Source organism: Budorcas taxicolor, chromosome 5, assembly GCF_023091745.1.
Source record: "Budorcas taxicolor isolate Tak-1 chromosome 5, Takin1.1, whole genome shotgun sequence".
Lineage (NCBI taxonomy): Eukaryota > Metazoa > Chordata > Mammalia > Artiodactyla > Bovidae > Budorcas > Budorcas taxicolor.
In genome coordinates this window covers 25,916,551-25,934,293 of record NC_068914.1, presented here as the reverse complement: position 1 = coordinate 25,934,293, position 17,743 = coordinate 25,916,551, and the positions used below count along the sequence as shown (strand labels likewise).

At 37.3% G+C, this 17,743-nt stretch overlaps 1 protein-coding gene across 1 annotated transcript in view; it reads left to right on the top strand.

Moving 5' to 3' along the window:
- Positions 1-16,925, top strand: part of REEP3 (receptor accessory protein 3) — a 96,841-nt gene extending 79,916 nt beyond the window's left edge. Inside the window, exons 6-8 of the mRNA XM_052640376.1 lie at positions 7,446-7,593; positions 15,956-16,101; positions 16,801-16,925. Of these exons, the coding sequence (XP_052496336.1) occupies positions 7,446-7,593; positions 15,956-16,101; positions 16,801-16,857 (351 nt within the window). The 3' untranslated portion in view covers positions 16,858-16,925. The remainder of the gene's footprint in view (positions 1-7,445; positions 7,594-15,955; positions 16,102-16,800) is intronic.
- The last annotated feature ends 818 nt before the right edge of the window (positions 16,926-17,743 follow it).

The following is a 17,743-nucleotide window of genomic DNA, read 5'->3' as shown; positions in this document are numbered from 1 at the left end:
ATTTTAAATCCCATGGCATTATTGGTTTTGGTGTGTAGTATGTGGAAAGAAAATAGGTTTCAGCTTCAGAAAGTTCTGAGTGTGACTTTCCGAATAACCATCAGCCTTTTACTTAACTTCTGCTTTGTGAGGATGGCAGGGAGGAGAAAATGAAGCAGAGCAGAACTCAAGTCCTGGTCTGCTGCGTAAGAAAGTAGAGGTTTTAAAGCGGTTGCCTGCAGGGCGATGGAGAGAGGGGACCAAAAGTTTCTTGCTTTCTTTGTTATAAAATTTAGCATTATTTAGCATCACAAATCAAGTACATGTTATTTATTTACACCCCCAAGAAGATGCTTTCTGAATTTTCTATACTTAAAAGCAACATTCAACTTGACTCTGTGGTGAAAATCTAAAAACTAAATTTCAACATCAAAAATTGTTTAGGTTCCTAAACAATTTTTGATGTTGAAATTTAGTTTTTAGTTATTTTAGAGCACTGTTTTTAGGAAACATAGACGCACACAAATCTCATTTGCCCTCTTCACTTCAACACTTAAATATGGCTTATAATCCTACCTACTCTGTGAGACTTATAACTGTTTTGTGGGATATTTATTTTATTTTGACTAACTACTTCCAACCTCATTACATGAGGAACCAGAAACCCCAACAGGATTATCTTTCCTCATTCCTTCATTTATTTTTATTTTATACATACTTTGCTGCCATTGGTATTTAACATCCTGTATGTTTATTTAACAGATATTTAATGTATTGACCGTCTAGGTTTGTATTTAATGCCTGCTGTATGGTAGGTGCTTGGGATGCAGCAATGAACAAAACAAATACAGTCTCTACCCTTTCAGGCCACTACTGTCAAGCTGAATATCTGTATCCACTAACTGAAAATTTTATCTCATATTTGGTTGCTTAGAGCCTACCCTTTGCCCTCCACGATTAAAAAAAAGCATTATCTAGTAATTCCCTGATGATCCAGTGGTGAGGATTTCATGCTTTCACTGCAAGGGCCAGAGTTCAGTCCCTGGTCAGGGACCTAATATCCCAAAGCCTCAGGGTGCAGACAAAAAATAAATAAATAAAAAATAAAATAAGCATTATCTTACTGAAACACCTTTTTGTAGAAAGATTATAAAAGTGATCCCATACCTATATTTCTCTAACTTCTTTGTGATCTATTGCTTGTCTTTATTTATACATTTAACAAATTAAAACCACCTCCCCACTTCAGAGGCAGGAAACAGCATAAAAATTATCTAAGTTACCACTGCAGAACAAACCCACTGTAACTTGAATTCACTTTGGAACTCTCTCTTTTTTGCTTCTGATCTTGTGATCCTTTTGTTATTGAGTTCACTGTGTATAGTGAACTTGCTATGATGAGGCAACCCTCATCATTCTCCCGATGAGCAGAGGAATGTTGGCATCAACCATACTGGATTTTATTCATTAGAAATGGTCATTAGATATGCTGAACGCAGCATAATGTTAACACTATTTGCCTCAAGTTTTACTGTGCCTGCTTTAAGGTAGGGAAAATTAGTTTCATCTCTAGAGATGTCAAGGAAAGGCACTGACTGTGATGGAAGATTCACTGAACCAGACATTTCCTGCTGAAGAATAAATTGAAACCGAAATAGGAAATAGGTCAAGTTTAAGGAGAAACTGCAGGAAAGCTAATAGTAAGACTTGAGAATTATTAAACTTTTTTTTTTTTTTACAATATATGGTTTGTTAAAAATATCTTTCAGACTAAAAATACTGAACTCTCAGTGTGACCTTTAAAGACTGGCAATACCCCTGGCTAGGTTTCCCAAGTTGAACCGCCTGAGCATGTTAAAGATGAAACCAGGAATCTAATCAGAACATTTATTACACTGTAAAGCAATTTTCTGAAAATGTTACTCAGTTCTGTGACCTCATTACCCGGCATCTGTTCACAAGGTCAGTGTACAAGTTTATTTTGGCTGAGCAAAGCACAAACATATGAAGGAGCTTCAAGGATTTTGCTGAGGATGTTCAATGTCCCATAGCTTTCACATGAGAAATGCCAGCGGCTTTTGTACACACGAGCAACACTCCTGCTGAATGAAGGACAGATGAAGAAGAGAACTGTTAGTCGTATTAAGCACCTCTTAGGATTTTCTCTAGCAGCCTTTTCTTGGTGAATTCTTTAGCAGATATTATTTTTTAAAGAAATCAATTATCACAGAAATGAGAGCCTTACAGTTAAAATTTCTGAAATCTTATTGACTGTAAATAATGACGGTTAGGTCAGAAATCCTGACATCTTGCTGTCTGTTTTAATGGCTTTCTGTTTGTGAAAGAATTTGAGAAGATTCAGCTGCTTAGTATCATCTGTATAAAAAAGAGAGCCCTTCTTCAGACAATGGAGAAGAAAGATCTTTTTTTTTTCTCTCTCTCTGCAGTCTAGGCAAGCACAATGTTATAATGAAAGCTGAATTCTGTAGCAGTTGAGTTGTCAGCATTTTTTAGCCCTGATTCTGTCACTAATTAGCCATGAGATTTAGGGCAGTCATCTGCACTGATCTCTCCAAGTATCCATGTTCTTACATGTAAAATGAAGGGGTAAAAACTGACTTCTAAAACTTCTACTCGAAAATGATGGTTCTCAACTGGGGGCAATTTTGGTAATGTCTGGAGAGATTTTGGGTTGTCCCAACTGAGGCAGAGGTGCTGCTACTGGCATCTTAGGGAGAGGACAAGTATGTTGCTTACAGAATGGCTTCCCAACACACAAAAAAATTATCTAGACCAAAATCACACTAATGCTGAGGTCGAGAAACTCTGCTGTGAAAGTATGGTAAGTCAGAAAAGGCTTAAAGGATATGTAAATATGTACAGGTAATTTGCGTGATGGGTTATAGATCATCTTTCTCTTTTACATTTTTCTCTGTTACAAACATTCTTCAACAAATATATATTGCTTTAATCTTAAAGCCATGAAAATATAGTACTCACTTAATGAAAATGCAGTCCATTCTTGGCTTGATCAGATTGTGTTAAATATATATAAGGACACGGCATTTCCCTAAAAACTGCAGACTATCCTTATTCTCAGTTATAATGTAGTATGTCAAGGATCAATAAGAAATAGAGCTTAATGACTACTCATTATTGAACAGTGTCCTGAAAATTATTCCACAAAGAATTGCTGGTATGCTTATAAGATTACAAAGCATTGCTGATTATATTTTTTAATTCTTAATTTAAAAATTCTGAGGATAGGTTGAAGATTTTATACAAAGGTGATGATAAGCACAGTAAATTCCTCCATGAGGCTTCCCTGGTGGCTCAGCGGTAAAGAATCCACCTGCAGTACTGGGGATGCAGGTTCAATCCCTGGGTCAGGAAGATCCCCTGGAGTAGGAAATGGCAACCTACTCTAGTATACTTGCTTGGGAAATCCCATGGACAGAGGGGCCTAACAGCCTACAGTCCATAGAGTTGCAAAAGTCCGTGGACACAACTGAATGGCTAAACAACAACAGAGTAATTTTAATATAATGTTTAACCAGGAAACAAAATATTTAAACAAAGCAGAATGGTTGGGTATAAAGAGGTTAGAATGAGTCATACATCATGGTCCGTTTTTACAGATGCCATCCATAGGCTTGGATAGACATGCATATTTTCAGGTATCAGTGAGCTTCTGTGTGGGGCCAGCTGGGGAAGCTGCTTCTGGGCCAAAGCATTCTTTGCAGAGCTTGAACCCAGCCCTCCCACCCAGCCAATCTTACCACATTCTTAGTTTCTTAAACAGATGTTCTGGGCTTATCTAAATTCAAACCCTGAGACCTCTGAGCTCCCTGAAGACAGGAACGCTTCGTCTAATGATGTAAAATGTTCTACAGAATACTTTTTAATTACTTTGACTTTTGTTTTCTCATCATAACCTTTCTGTTATTTTCTCTTTGATTTTTAGGACTAAATTTAACATACACTGTGTATATATAATTCTGTAGAGAATAGGATCTAAATGCAGGATATAGAATTACCTTGTGGTTAGTAACTCCCTTCCAACTTACTAAGACTGCTGTTTCCACACACATTTTCCTCCGCAGACTAGAACCTGTCTTCATTTTTCTTATACTTTTTAACTTAATAGTGTATAAACCAAGTGCAAGAAAATAAATCAAGCATTATTAATTTAAACAAATATAAATACCTTTTAGTATTGTTTTTGATAAGTGGCTATAATTTCCTGCTTGTGCCCTCAAAATGTAGAAACAGATTTTCTTTTAATGATGGGAGTAAGGGATTTAGATATTGGAAAGATAATGAAGAAATAGGTCAGAAATTCTTATATTATGTTAACAATTAAAACTTCATTATACCATCTGTGATGACTTCTGGGATGGCGGGGTGGTAGAAGGGAGGTTCAAGTTGGAGGGGATATATGTATACTTATAGCTGATTCACATTGTTGTACAGCAGAAATCAACACACTGTAAAGCAATTATCCTTCAATTAAAAAAAAATTCACTATACCATCTATGACTAATTTTGTAATATAAAGAAATTTTTGAAAAAAATAGAAATCACTCATCTGCCTAGACATTATACTGTTTTAATTTTTTAAATATTTATCCCTGTCTAACTATAACCATACTGCACACTTGCACCCATATTTTGCATGATTTAGAATTCTGAGGTGAAGCGGAGACATTTTCTCCTAACATTTTATTGCAAACATAATTCCCTTATTAATGGACTTTTTGTGCAGAATATATTAGAGGGAATAGCTCTGCCTTTAAATGCAATTATTTTATAGTGACATCTCTTCTTTAAAGTGGTCACATTGGATACTTACAATTTATGTAGTATTTTTGAAGTTCACAGTTGTATAATAGTTTCCTCCCATGTTATTTCTATTCTGGGGTCATTAGAAAACATACAGTGAAAAGAAATGATTTGAAATGATTATTCAAAGTGATAATGGCTGTTGAAGTGCTGTGAGTCCTCAAGGAAGGTAACAGCCTCTTTTTGCTTTTCCCTATATGGTAGCTGGCCTTTTTTTTTTTTGAGGATTGATAATACCAGGGCTAGAGGGCTGATGACTCAAGAGCTGCATTAAAATCCTGACTGTATATAGATCACACACATCTCGGTGTTGGTCCTGGCCCACCTTTTGTGTAACCCTGAAGCAACATCCTAGTGAATGGTGTAATCTACCCCAGTAGATACCCATGACCATACTTGTGGTTTGGTACTGAACCTCCATATATAAACTCCAGTGTTTATATTCAAACATGCTGCTATCTATAGAGAACTCTGTAGCAGTCATGAGTAATGAAAAAAAAAAGGCTTAAAAAGAATAGTTTACTTATTACATATTCAGTATCAGCCCCGGTACCAGGTATACTCAGAGAACAGAAGAAGCCTAAGATTTGTCCCTCTCTTCTATTTTCTTAAAATCTTACCCCGAAGGCAAGATATATAAAGCACAGCCACGGAACTAACGTTAATGTGAGTTCATTTGTGAGATACACCCTAAGTAATTAGTTGATGATAATCATTAAAGATACTGAAGTCTGTGGATGATGTAAAGCTAGACTGATTCAACAGCGCTTTGACTTATTTGCATGCTGAGATGTACTTTCTTGAGTGGGAGAGTTTGGGGGTTAAGAATATAGGATATTATGGATGTGTATTACCATCTGTTTGGCAATGGCAAAAAAAAGTCAAGAATTGCTGAGAGGACAGAGAACTACAATTATCGGAACAGAGAAAATTACAGTTCTTTGAAAACAAGGCATGTGTTTCAGATGAGCACTGGTCACTTCCTTTCAGTGTGTGTCTGAAGTCCTTTGTCATCCTCTATTTAATAAATAAATGATGTCTGATAAAAAGAGAGTATAATAACTTAAACCTTGTCAAGAATGTTTAAAGATATGTGGAATCCAACTACTTTTATTGAGAATATAGATCCTTTCAGTGGCTCAGACAGTAAAGAATCCATCTGCAGTCAGGAGACCCTGGTTCAGTCCCTGGGTCGGGAAGATCCCCTGGAGAAAGGAATGGCAGCCCACTCCAGTATTCTTGCCTGATGAATTCCATGGACAGAGGAGCCTGGCAGGCTACAGTCTATGGTCGCAAAGAGTCAGACACGACTGAGCGACTAACACTTTCACTTTTCACTAGACCCTTTAATTATGCTTTTTCATAAGTCAAAGACTATGGTAGAAATTACAAAGCTCAAGTGGGATATGGAAATGGTGTTCAAGTTTGACATAATAGGATATCACTAAGAGAGCTAATCTAAGACTCATGAATCAAGACATTTTTCTTCAATGTAAAATACACATTAGCAGTAACATTGGGATGTTTGTAATGCCTTAGGCTTTGAAATTTAAAGATGAACCATTATGGATGAGTTTCTACAGTACCATTATAAGTAGAGGCAATCATAAATTCATATGTGTGGGAAGAAGAAATAATAAGTATAAAAAACCTTTAGAAGAATATTTTTAATCCATCTATAAATAAGAAATGAGTCATCTGTATGCTATGCAAATTTTCAAAGTGGGTAAATTTAGAAATTATTTTTTTCTCTTTACAAAGCTTTATACTTTGGGAGGAAATGTAGTTATGTCTGAAAAGTTCAGAAATGTTCCTTTCAAAGCTGTGCAATGATGAAAAGCATTGAGCATTCTGCAGTGATGGAGATGCTCTCTACCTGCACTGTCACTAGCCACATGTGGCTGGTGAGCATTTGAAATGTAGCTCATGCAATTAAGAAGCTGAATTTCTTCTTTCTCTCAATTTTAGTTAACTTTAAATACCCACTTGTGCCTAGTGTGAAGTGCCATATTGTTAAGGCTTTAAGTCAAATTTTGTAGTAGTAGATATGCTTTGCCAGATGGTGAATTCATTAACTGAATATCATTTCATACTCAAGATTCTTTGGCTCTTAAATTTTTTTCTTGTGGTGTTCTAGGTAAAGCCATTACCATTCCTAACTTGACTTAGCTTTGAAACAGCATCTCTTTTACTTTAAAAAAGTTCTTATGAATCATAAATATAAGCCTCAAAGTGCTAGTTCTAGGAGAGAGCAGTATTATGGATGATGTTTATAGTCAGGATAAGCTCATGATACTTTATTTATTTATTTATTTTACATTTTCAAGTTAAATTTAAAGCAGAAATGTTTGGGATTGAAATGTACTGATGTCTACAACTTGCTTTGAAATGCATTAAAAATTGATTGATGGTTGGATAGATGGTAAATTAGTGATAAACCAGATCCAGCAAAATATAAATGATATATGGGTATCCACTGTAGAAGTCTTTCAACTTCTCTGAAAGTTTCATTATGAAATGAATCAGCTTCATGATAAAATGTTGGGGGAAAGTTAAAATGCAAAAATATTAAGTATTTTAAAATGCACCTTTTTTCTTGGATCTATCGCTTCTCTGTTAAACAGAGCCAAGGAGCAATAACTGAACGTTTGCGAAGTTTCAGTATGCATGACCTAACAGCCATTCAAGGTGATGAGCCTGTGGGACAAAGACCGTACCAACCTCTCCCAGAAACAAAAAAGAAAAGTAAACCAGGCTCCGGTGAAGCAGCAGGTGTGCTGGTTTCGTTTTCACGTATTCTGTCATAATTGGGATCTTGAGTCAAGATGGGTACCAGCTGTCTGAATTTGGGTAAACTAAATTTATCTTTAGTTTGGCATCACCAACTTGATGGACGTGAGTTTGATTAAGCTCCGGGAGTTGGTGATGGACAGGGAAGCCTGGCGTGCTGCAGTCCATGGGGTCACAAAGAGTAAGACACGACTGAGCGACTGAACTGAACTAAAACTTATCTTTAAGCTTCTGTTTTTGTTCTCTAAATAAGGCTAGTGCTTGCCTTTTGTTGACTCTGGAGAGAATCCCACTAAGAAAGCAGCAATAGCCCCACGTGCTGCCATGAATTTCTAGACGCAGTGAATGTGGTCATCTACCACCACCAGCACTAGTTCTGACCTGTGCTCTCCACTCTTGTTACTCAAACTGTGTAGCGACATCTGAAGAGTTTAAACCCTCTTTACTGTAAGTGCTGTGAACAAATAAGGATATTGAACCATAAGATGAAAAGTTTTAAGCAGTGACAGAAGAGCAGTTTGAAAATAAGATTACTCCAATGGAAAAATGTCTTGAAATTATGAATTATAGACCAAAAACCCACTTGTTCTAATATAAATTATAAGCATGTCATGGTTGATATGTTCTAAAACTTTAATAAACTGTGATCTTAGAAACATGCACACAAACAAAAAGACATGGTTCTTGTAGTCTTTTTTTTTTTCACATGTAAGAAAATTATAGTTCAAGGCTCAAGTGAGAACTAAGATCTTCAGGACATTTCTTATTAGTGTCTTATTAGGTCCATAAACTACAGGGCTACTGGATCTTTTTATTTTTTTCCAAGTAGAAGTTTTCTTTTGAAGTACACGAAAATCATTCTTTATAATTAAAACCAACTTGAAAAGAATAGTTCCTTCTTATAAAGAAAAACTAATGAAATTTCTCCTAAGTTCTCCCTAGAATAACTTTAAAAAATTGGTGGCTATAATCTAAAAAGTAATAAGTGCTGGCCATTGAATAAGGTACTAATGCCTTTAAGAATGAGTAAACTTTGAACCTTGAATCATCATCCTTAATACTTTAATAATGTAAAAGTGGCTCCTAATATAAGGCATTTTCTTAATAGGCATTTAAAAAAATTAGGTATACTGACTTTGAATATGGGATCTGCTATATATATTTTGCTGACTTGGACCAGTAATCTAAGTCCTTTGTCAGTAGCTGATTCATAATTATACCTTAAAATTGGTTAAGAACTATATTCCAATTATTTAAATGAAAACAGGATTATAAATTTGAAAATCTATGATACCATTTTTATGGGATCCATCTATTAAATTTAAAATGCTGCGACTAAAATATTTAAAGATAACAAGGTGCTAATTAGTTCTTCTGTTAAATTTTAAACTGTGAACTAAAATAACAAGAAAGTTGGGAAACAAACACTCTCATACACTTTTTATGAATGTTTAATGTATAACAATCTTGTTGGATGACAGTCTAGTAACAGTTATCAAAATGTATTCTCTACCAGCAAGAAACTTCTAGGAATAGTCATAAAGAAATAATCAGGCAAGTGTTCAAAGACATAGGTACAAAGATATATGAATGTTCATTTTATTGATGTTTATGGTAACAAAATATTGGAACAAACCAAACTCCTAAGAGAATGGTTAAGCAAAGGCTATTAGCAGTGAAAAATAATAATGTCAGTTTATATTGATACTTACTGACATGAAAACATCCAGATTGAGAGGGAAAAACAACAATAATGAAACAGTGTGTTTGTTATGATCCTGTACCATAGAGGCACAATAGACGGATGAAATGGATTAATATATGTAAATTTATTTTTAAGATTATGTATGTAGAAGATAGTCTGAAAAGGTATTATGAAAATGCTAACAGCATTTAGCTCTGAGTTGTAGGATTCTAGTGATTTTTTAAAAATTAACCCATTACTCTTAAAATCCGAAATAAAACAACTCTTCTTCTCCTTTAATTAAGGTATTCATTTTCTTATATCTTGAATTTTTTTCTATTTTATTTACTTCTAAAATTCCTCAAGAAAGAAAGCAAGTTGGTAAGTTTTTCAGTGTGGGAATTACATTTACAATTATATTTACATAAGTCTGTTTACTAGTTCATGTAATCAATACATTTATCTCAGAACACAAACAAATTCAACTATTTGAAAAAGTAGTTCCCTCTTAAAAGCTAAATGGCTTGCTTTGAGCAGTTTGAGGCTGGCTGATCAAGAGAAGTCTTGCTTTGATGAAGTTATCCTAGTTCACATGTTCTCACTATGGGGAAAAGAGCTGCCTCCAAATGTTTTTTGGTAAGAAAATAGACACCTTGAACATGATGCTCACCTCCTTAGAAAGAACACCACATTCTCATAAGTGGAAATATTTTTTCTGCAAAGAAGCTGCCACTCTCGTGTTAGTTAAAAGTGCTTCATATTCATTTTCAATATACCAGCACATAAAGGGAGTTGTTTTGTCTTGTTTTCAATGCTTTATATATTTATTTAACCCTGAAGATGACTATGCAGGTTAAGTATTTTTATCCTTATTTTGTAGATGAATAAACTGAGACCTAAGGAGATTAAATTACTTGTCAAAGACCACATACTCAATGACAGAAATGAAGTATCCAAGGTTTTTCATCTAATCCTCTCTCTTTTTACTTTATAAAGACACTACATTTAGTGAGACACTTGGGCTGGAACAAGGACTTCAAACAATCTAACAGGAAGGGACCTGAGAAATGCTTTAGTCAAAGAAGGCCAGTAGATGACATCCCTTCGTGCCCATGGCAGACGTTGCTAATGGATTGCAGCACTTCCCATGCTGGCTCAGAATCGCACTCAACATAGCACCCCAGACAGCTCTACTGGCTCAGGGTTGGCATTCATGTATTAATAGTAACCTGTTCATCTCCTGCCTGCCTCAACACCTCACCGGATAAGAAAACTGAGGCCCAGAGAGGCAAGACTCACTCAAGTTCTTACAGTAATAGGTAGCAAGGTGCTCACTCATTTCTCTTCTCGTGGATCCAGGGCTTCTTCCAGCACAATAGCTAAGGCTTCCTTCTCCCAGGTCAGACCTTCCATGCTTCTGCACTTACATTAATACGTGGAAGCTGCTTCAAACATGCCTGGTCTTTGCTAAATGCTGGATCAGTATTGGCTATTATTATTTTAAAGGGGTGGGAGGGAGGAGAGACTTTAAATATACCAATTCTAAGATGTGCAAGCTATGAATAAAACCTGGTCAGTCTGCATAAGCATTTGCTCGTTTCCTAAAATGGTAACAGAGCACTGGGTTGAAGCTGGCGAAACAGCTGCAGCCTCAGGCCTCAGGGCCCCTGGCAACACAGACTTCTCATTCTTAGGTTCTTAGTCACTGCCCCTCAGGAATGTGCATGGACAGCACCATTCTGAGGACCTTGTCCAGTCTAGATTGATGATGGAAGACGGCTGACCTTAGCATCGCCTTTGTTTGCCAGCAGTACCCCACCAGCTTCACCTTGCCTGGGCTTGGCAGACCTGTGCAGCCAACTCGCTGGGTTCCTGTTCAGATAGGGCATCTAGATTTGGGCTTTCCTCATAATCTCGGGTCTTCTCCTCTCCCAAAGACTTTAAAATTCTTGGACAACTCTGATTAATACTATTTCCACCATGCACGTCAGAATTTTCATAATGCTTATTTTCAGACTTTTAAGTGAAATAGAAAATGCATGTTTTTAGTGAAGATATTTGATTTGACTCCTTTTTTGGGGATGCAGTTTAGTCTTAATAACTTGCTAAGTTAAGCTGGTCACCTTCAGTTCAGTTCAGTTCAGTTCAGTCGCTCAGTCGTGTCCGACTCTTTGCGACCCCATGAATTGCAGCACACCAGGCCTCCCTGTCCATCACCAACTCCCGGAGTTCACTCAGAGTCACGTCCATCAAGTCAGTGATGCCATCCAGCCATCTCATCCTCTGTCGTCCCCTTCTCCTCCTGCCCCCAATCCCTCCCAGCATCAAAGTCTTTTCCAATGAGTCAACTCTTCGCATGAGGTGGCCAAAGTACTGGAGTTTCAGCTTTAGCATCATTCCTTCCAAAGAAATCCCAGGGTTGATCTCCTTCAGAATGGACTGGTTGGATCTCCTTGCAGTCCAAGAGACTCTCAAGAGTCTTCTCCAACTCCACAGTTCAAAAGCATCAGTTCTTCGGTGCTCAGCCTTCTTCACAGTCCAACTCTCACATCCATACATGACTACTGAAAAAACCATAGCCTTGACTAGACGGACCTTAATCGGCAAAGTAATGTCTCTGCTTTTGAATATACTGTCTAGGTTGGTCATAACTTTTCTTCCAAAGAGTAAGCGTCTTTTAATTTCATGGCTGCAGTCACCATCTGCAGTGATTTTGGAGCCCCAAAAAATAAAGTCTGACACTGTTTCCCCATCTATTTCCCATGAAGTGATGGGACCAGATGCCATGATCCTCGTTTTCTGAATGTTGAGCTTTAAGCCAACTTTTTCACTCTCCTCTTTTACTTTCATCAAGAGGCTTTTTAGTTCCTCTTCACTTTCTGCCATAAGGCTGGTGTCATCTGCATATCTGAGGTGATTGATATTTCTCCCGGCAATCTTGATCCCAGCTTGTGTTTCTTCCAGTCCAGCGTTTCTCATGATGTACTCTGCATAGAAGTTAAATAAGCAGGGTAACAATATATAGCCATGACGTACTCCTTTTCCTATTTGGAACCAGTGTGTTGTTCCATGTCCAGTTCTCACTGTTGCTTCCTGACCTGCATACAGGTTTCTCAAGAGGCAGGTCAGGTGGTCTGGTATTCCCATCTCTTTCAGAATTTTCCACAGTTTATTGTGATCCACACAGTCCAAGGCTTTGGCATAGTCAATAAAGCAGAAATAGATGTTTTTCTGGAACTCTCTTGCTTTTTCCATGATCTAGCGGATGTTGGCAATTTGATCTCTGGTTCCTCTGCCTTTTCTAAAACCAGCTTGAACATCAGGAAGTTCACGGTTCACGTATTGCTGAAGCCTGGCTTGGAGAATTTTGAGCATTAGTTTACTAGCATGTGAGATGAGTGCAACTGTGTGGTAGTTTGAGCATTCTTTGGCATTGCCTTTCTTTGGGATTGGAATGAAAACTGACCTTTTCCAGTCCTGTGGCCACTGCTGAGTTTTCCAAACTTGTTCACCTCCTAACAAATCCCAAGCTTGGCTACTTCCTGCTCAATCCTTGGACTCCATCATTTCTGACTTGTTGTACTGCAGTAACCTCCCTGCTTCCAGTCTTATCCACTTATGATTCATTCTCTAAAGTACAAGAAGACTCTTACAAAGAACCAAAACATAATCATGTCACCTTCCTGCTTAAACTGCTTCAATGCCCTCTCCCCTTTGTTCTTTGATGAAGTCCTAACTCAGCAGCATGTGGTGTATTAGCTCCCCAGCCTTGGCATCCCACTGCTTCCTGTGCTGGGTGTCTAGAATCACGAGCCTTTCAGAATTCGGCTTGGCCACCACCTCCTACAAGCAGTCTTCTCTCACAACCCACTTCTGTCTGCTGTGTGCTCCTGGAGCACCTTGTCCTTGTCTTCTATTTATAGCAGTCATTACAGTCGACTCTGTCTCCTCTACTGGACTGTGTATTTCTCATGATAGAAAAGGACAGTTATGTCTTTTTAACATTGTATCCCCCATAACTTAGTATACTGCCTCACACATAGTAGTATTTTAAAAATACTTGTGGGGACTTCCCTGGTGGTCTGTTAGCTAAGAATCTGCCTGCCAGGGCAGGGGACATGGGTTTGATCCTTGCTGTGGGAAGATTCCACAAGCCATGGGTCAACCAAGCTCATGTGCCACAGCAAGAGAAGCCACTGCAATGAGAAGCCCGTGTGCCCTGTGCACCGCAACTAGAGATTAGCCCCCGCTCTGCTGCAGCCAGAGAAAGCAGTGAAGACCCAGCACAGCCAAAAATAAACAAGTTTAAATGTAAAAATTATTTTTAAAACTTGTGCAATCTGTCACTTTTCCTGAAACAATCATTAGAAAACTAAGATATTTTTAGTTGAAATTAGGCAACAATAAGATGTGTGTATATATATATATATATATAAAATTATCATTTTGAGTGAAATTCCAATGCCTAATCATATAAAATGAGAGGTAATTAAAATCGCAAGGGCCATGTTTGCCTCATCTTTTACCTTAGAGAACTTTTTGATCACAGTCGTTTCCTTTCTGATTCTTTCCTTGATTCCTTATTCTGTGTTTTACCTTCGTTTTATTATATTGGGATTGGGAATATTATATAAGCAACAGCAATAGAGAAAAATCTAGAAATGGCAATCTAAAACAATTTTTTTCTGGTTTATATAGAAGTAATAAAAATTTTTTAATAAAAATTTGTCAATTTTTTTAAGAAAGAAAAAGGGAAGAAATTTAAAATCGCTTAAAAGCTCACTTTCAACAGATATTATGGTTTCATTTTTGTTTTTCCTTCGTTTCTACATTTACATTTTTTCCACTTAATACTGCACCAGGGAGTTTTTCCCAGGACTGCTGACCCTACTTCCTCTCCTGGCCACACTGGCCTCCTCACAGCTCTTCCACAGAGTTATGCTTCCCCATGAGCCAGGGCCTTTGCATGTACTTTCACTGGTGCCTAGCACACCCTTCCTCCAACTGCTGCGGGAAAGCAAAGGATCTTGGCCTATGTAATGACTGATTCTGCTTTCAAATCTTTCCTGATTTCTAGACTAGAAGTCTGGCAGCATAAAATTGGACTTCCTTAATATATAATTATGGAGAAGGAAATGGCAACCCAGCCCCATATTCTTGCCTGGAGAACCCCAGGGACAGAGGAGCCTGGTGGGCTGCTCTTAATATGTAATTTAAAATGTTTATCTTATTATGAGACCCGGAAGCTTAATCACAACTCTTCATAGTTTGCTTAGTGATGCTCAAGTTATTCATGTCCTGTGAGAGCAGATGCAAGAAGTCCATCTTTGCCCCCCCCGAGCCTGAGACCATACAAAGAAGGTAGCTGTGCTCCTTACTTTTAGTAAAGTAGAATTTGAAACATAATGGGGCCTTGTAAACTCACTCCTGTCTTTTTTTCTTGTCTTTTGACTTCATCCAGTGGTTCTCGGGTCTTAGTTCTCTGACCAGGGATGGAACCTGGGCCCTTGGCAGTGAAAGCCCAGAATCCTAACCATTGGACCACTAAGGAATTTCCTCACCCCAGTCTTTGTAATCTACTTACTATTCCCCAGTTGCCTTAGATTTAGGCCCCTCTCTTGCTCCATCCAAGCAGTGGTTCTCAAAGTGTAGGCCCCAAACTAGCACCGTAAGCATCACCCAGGAACTTGTTAGAAATGTAATTTCTCATCCCAACCCCAGGCCCAGCAATGTGTGTATCAGTGGGTTCTCTGAGTGACTCTAATATGTGCTGGTAAGTTTGTGCATTAGCATAAGTTTATTGAAATTTTAATAAGCTTTGAGAACCACTCTTCAGGAATGGGAGGGAGTATTCTAGTCCCTGCATCCCATTCTCAGGGTGCTCTCAGAATTCCTGACAATAACCAGCTTGGCTGCCTGGTTATTTGCCTGCTGGTCAATGTTAAGTCCTCTTCGCTACACATAGCATCCTGCTAGCACACCCACATGAGCTCTTACTGACCTTCCTGGTGCTGGCTGTTTTCTTTGAACTAACATCAGTCATCATAGCCTGTGGTGTTTCTAATTACTGTAGCCTGACTGGCTGGATTTTATCTTAGCAGCTGCAACAGTGTTGGTTTAACTTCTCTATCACCTGCCCCCAGTGAGTTTATCTTGCCCAAAGTTCTATTCCCTTTGGGTCTTATATGACTCCTTAAGTGCACTCTACCATGTCTGGTCTTGACAAAAGGACCCTAAGTTCCTAATTAAAGTCAAAGGTACAAATGACAGACCAAAATACATTATTGCTTAGGTAGTTTAGAATTCACAAAAAGGAGAAAGGGCAGGAAGAGACTTTTCACTATGTATCTATTTATATTCTTTGATTTTTGAGCAAGATAACTGTTAACCTATTCAAAAATATTTTTAATTATTCTGAAAAATGCCTAGTAAGAATAGGAATTGCCAGGGGAAACTTCCTGGAAGAAATGAGCCTCATCTAGACTAGTGCAAGGGGGTGAAGATCAACAGCAAAGGGCAGGGAACTCATTGCAAATGAAAAAAAAGAAAGGAGTAAGCCGACAAACGCAGACTGCCGAGAACTGTGGACAGACAGGGTGAAGAGGCGGTGCTGACTGGTATCATTTTACCAAAACATGCTGATTTTCACAACTCATCTAGGTTACGGAATCCCACTGAGAGATGGGGATGAGAAAACAGACGAAGAAGCAGAAGGGCCATATTCAGATGACGAGATGTTAACACACAAAGGGCTACGAAGATCACAAAGCATGAAATCTGTGAAAACCGTGAAAGGCCGAAAAGAGGTGAGTCAAGTGCAGAGCTGTTTTCCTAATGATTAGTGTTAAGAGATTTCCCTGCTGCATGCTCATTTAGGATATTAATGATCCCTTAATGAAAGATTGGAATGATACAGCACAGGTTATATTTAAAATTATTTATTCCTGTCAGATGGATTAAGATCTCTGGCAATTTAGAAAATGATAATAAATTCCTAGTCTTCCACTATAAATGGAAAATAGTATTCTCATGTAGCAAAATCAGACAATTAGTGGGAGTACCCAGTACCAGCCTTCACATATATACAAAGAAAGCAGCTAACAGTATCAAGTACATGGTTTTGTTTTAAACCGAATCTATGTAGCATTTAAATAGTAAAAGTTTATTCATAATAATATATTGTCTTTGTGCCCAGAAAGCAGTGGAGGATTTCAATGAAGGCCTCAGATCATTGTGGGCAGTGTTCATGGACATGTACCAAATAAAGTATAAATAATAACATTTTATGTTTTTATTTATCACTAGTGTTAATAATCTGTGCATATATGTAACAATACCAGCTACATTTTGGAATATATAGATAGTGCTGTCTTTTGAGTGCACACTTAGAGGACAGTTGATTCTTTATGTCAGAGAAGTTTAAAAAATATTACTATGATGATGATTATGAAGTCCTATCTAGTTTCAAAATCTGATTCATAATGATAACACATTTCTCTTTTCAGGTGCGGTATGGGTCACTAAAATACAAAGTAAAGAAGAGACCACAAGTGTATTTTTAGCCATGTGCACATCAAGTATCCCACGTCAAATTATGCTAATACATCAACTTGTTTTTCTAACATCATATATTCAGGATTTATCCATTAAAACCATTCTTTAAATTATGGTGGTGATAGGGTTTACTTTCATCAATTTAAATAGTTTTTCTTTAATAACTACTTCCAAATCTTGACTACTAAAGGTAGTTACACAAAAGTAGATAGATAGATAGATCAGAAATAAAAGAAAATTGTGTTATCTGTTGTCAGATTCTTCAAAACATTAAGTGCCTGGGATATAAGGTGAAACACAGATTCACAGTATACTTGAAAGATGGTTCAAGCGACATCAGCCTTTGTGATCTTGTATTGTGTTTACCTCCATTTCTGTTGAAACTATCACATGAGGATAGTATTTAATAGGCCTCTGATCCAGCAGTGATAGAACAAGGGTATAATATAAGATAAAATATGTTTTATATACTCCTCAAATTTTTACTTTGTTAATACTTCTAGTTTTTCCACCATCAACTGAAAGTTTTCAAGACAACTATTTGAAAACCAGGTATCTATATAGCACTTTCATTCCTGACTAGTTTTGCACACTTGAGAATTGTTTACTTATTTTACAACTATACATTTAAGTTTTATTAACACTGTCTTGACTGTCTTGACTGTCATTTGTCATATTCTGACTTGTCAAATTTATGCCTTGAATTATATCATCTCTTTTCCTGTGGGTTTCATTAGTTATATTCATTTAATTTTAATAATAAAAAATAGAGCTCAGTGTTCACTTTCAACTATTTCTACGTATCTTTCATACAGATGAGTTCTTTAAAATTTACCAGCTTCCCATATTTAGTTCTACATTGTAGCTGAACTTCGCATGTTTTTGTTAACAGTG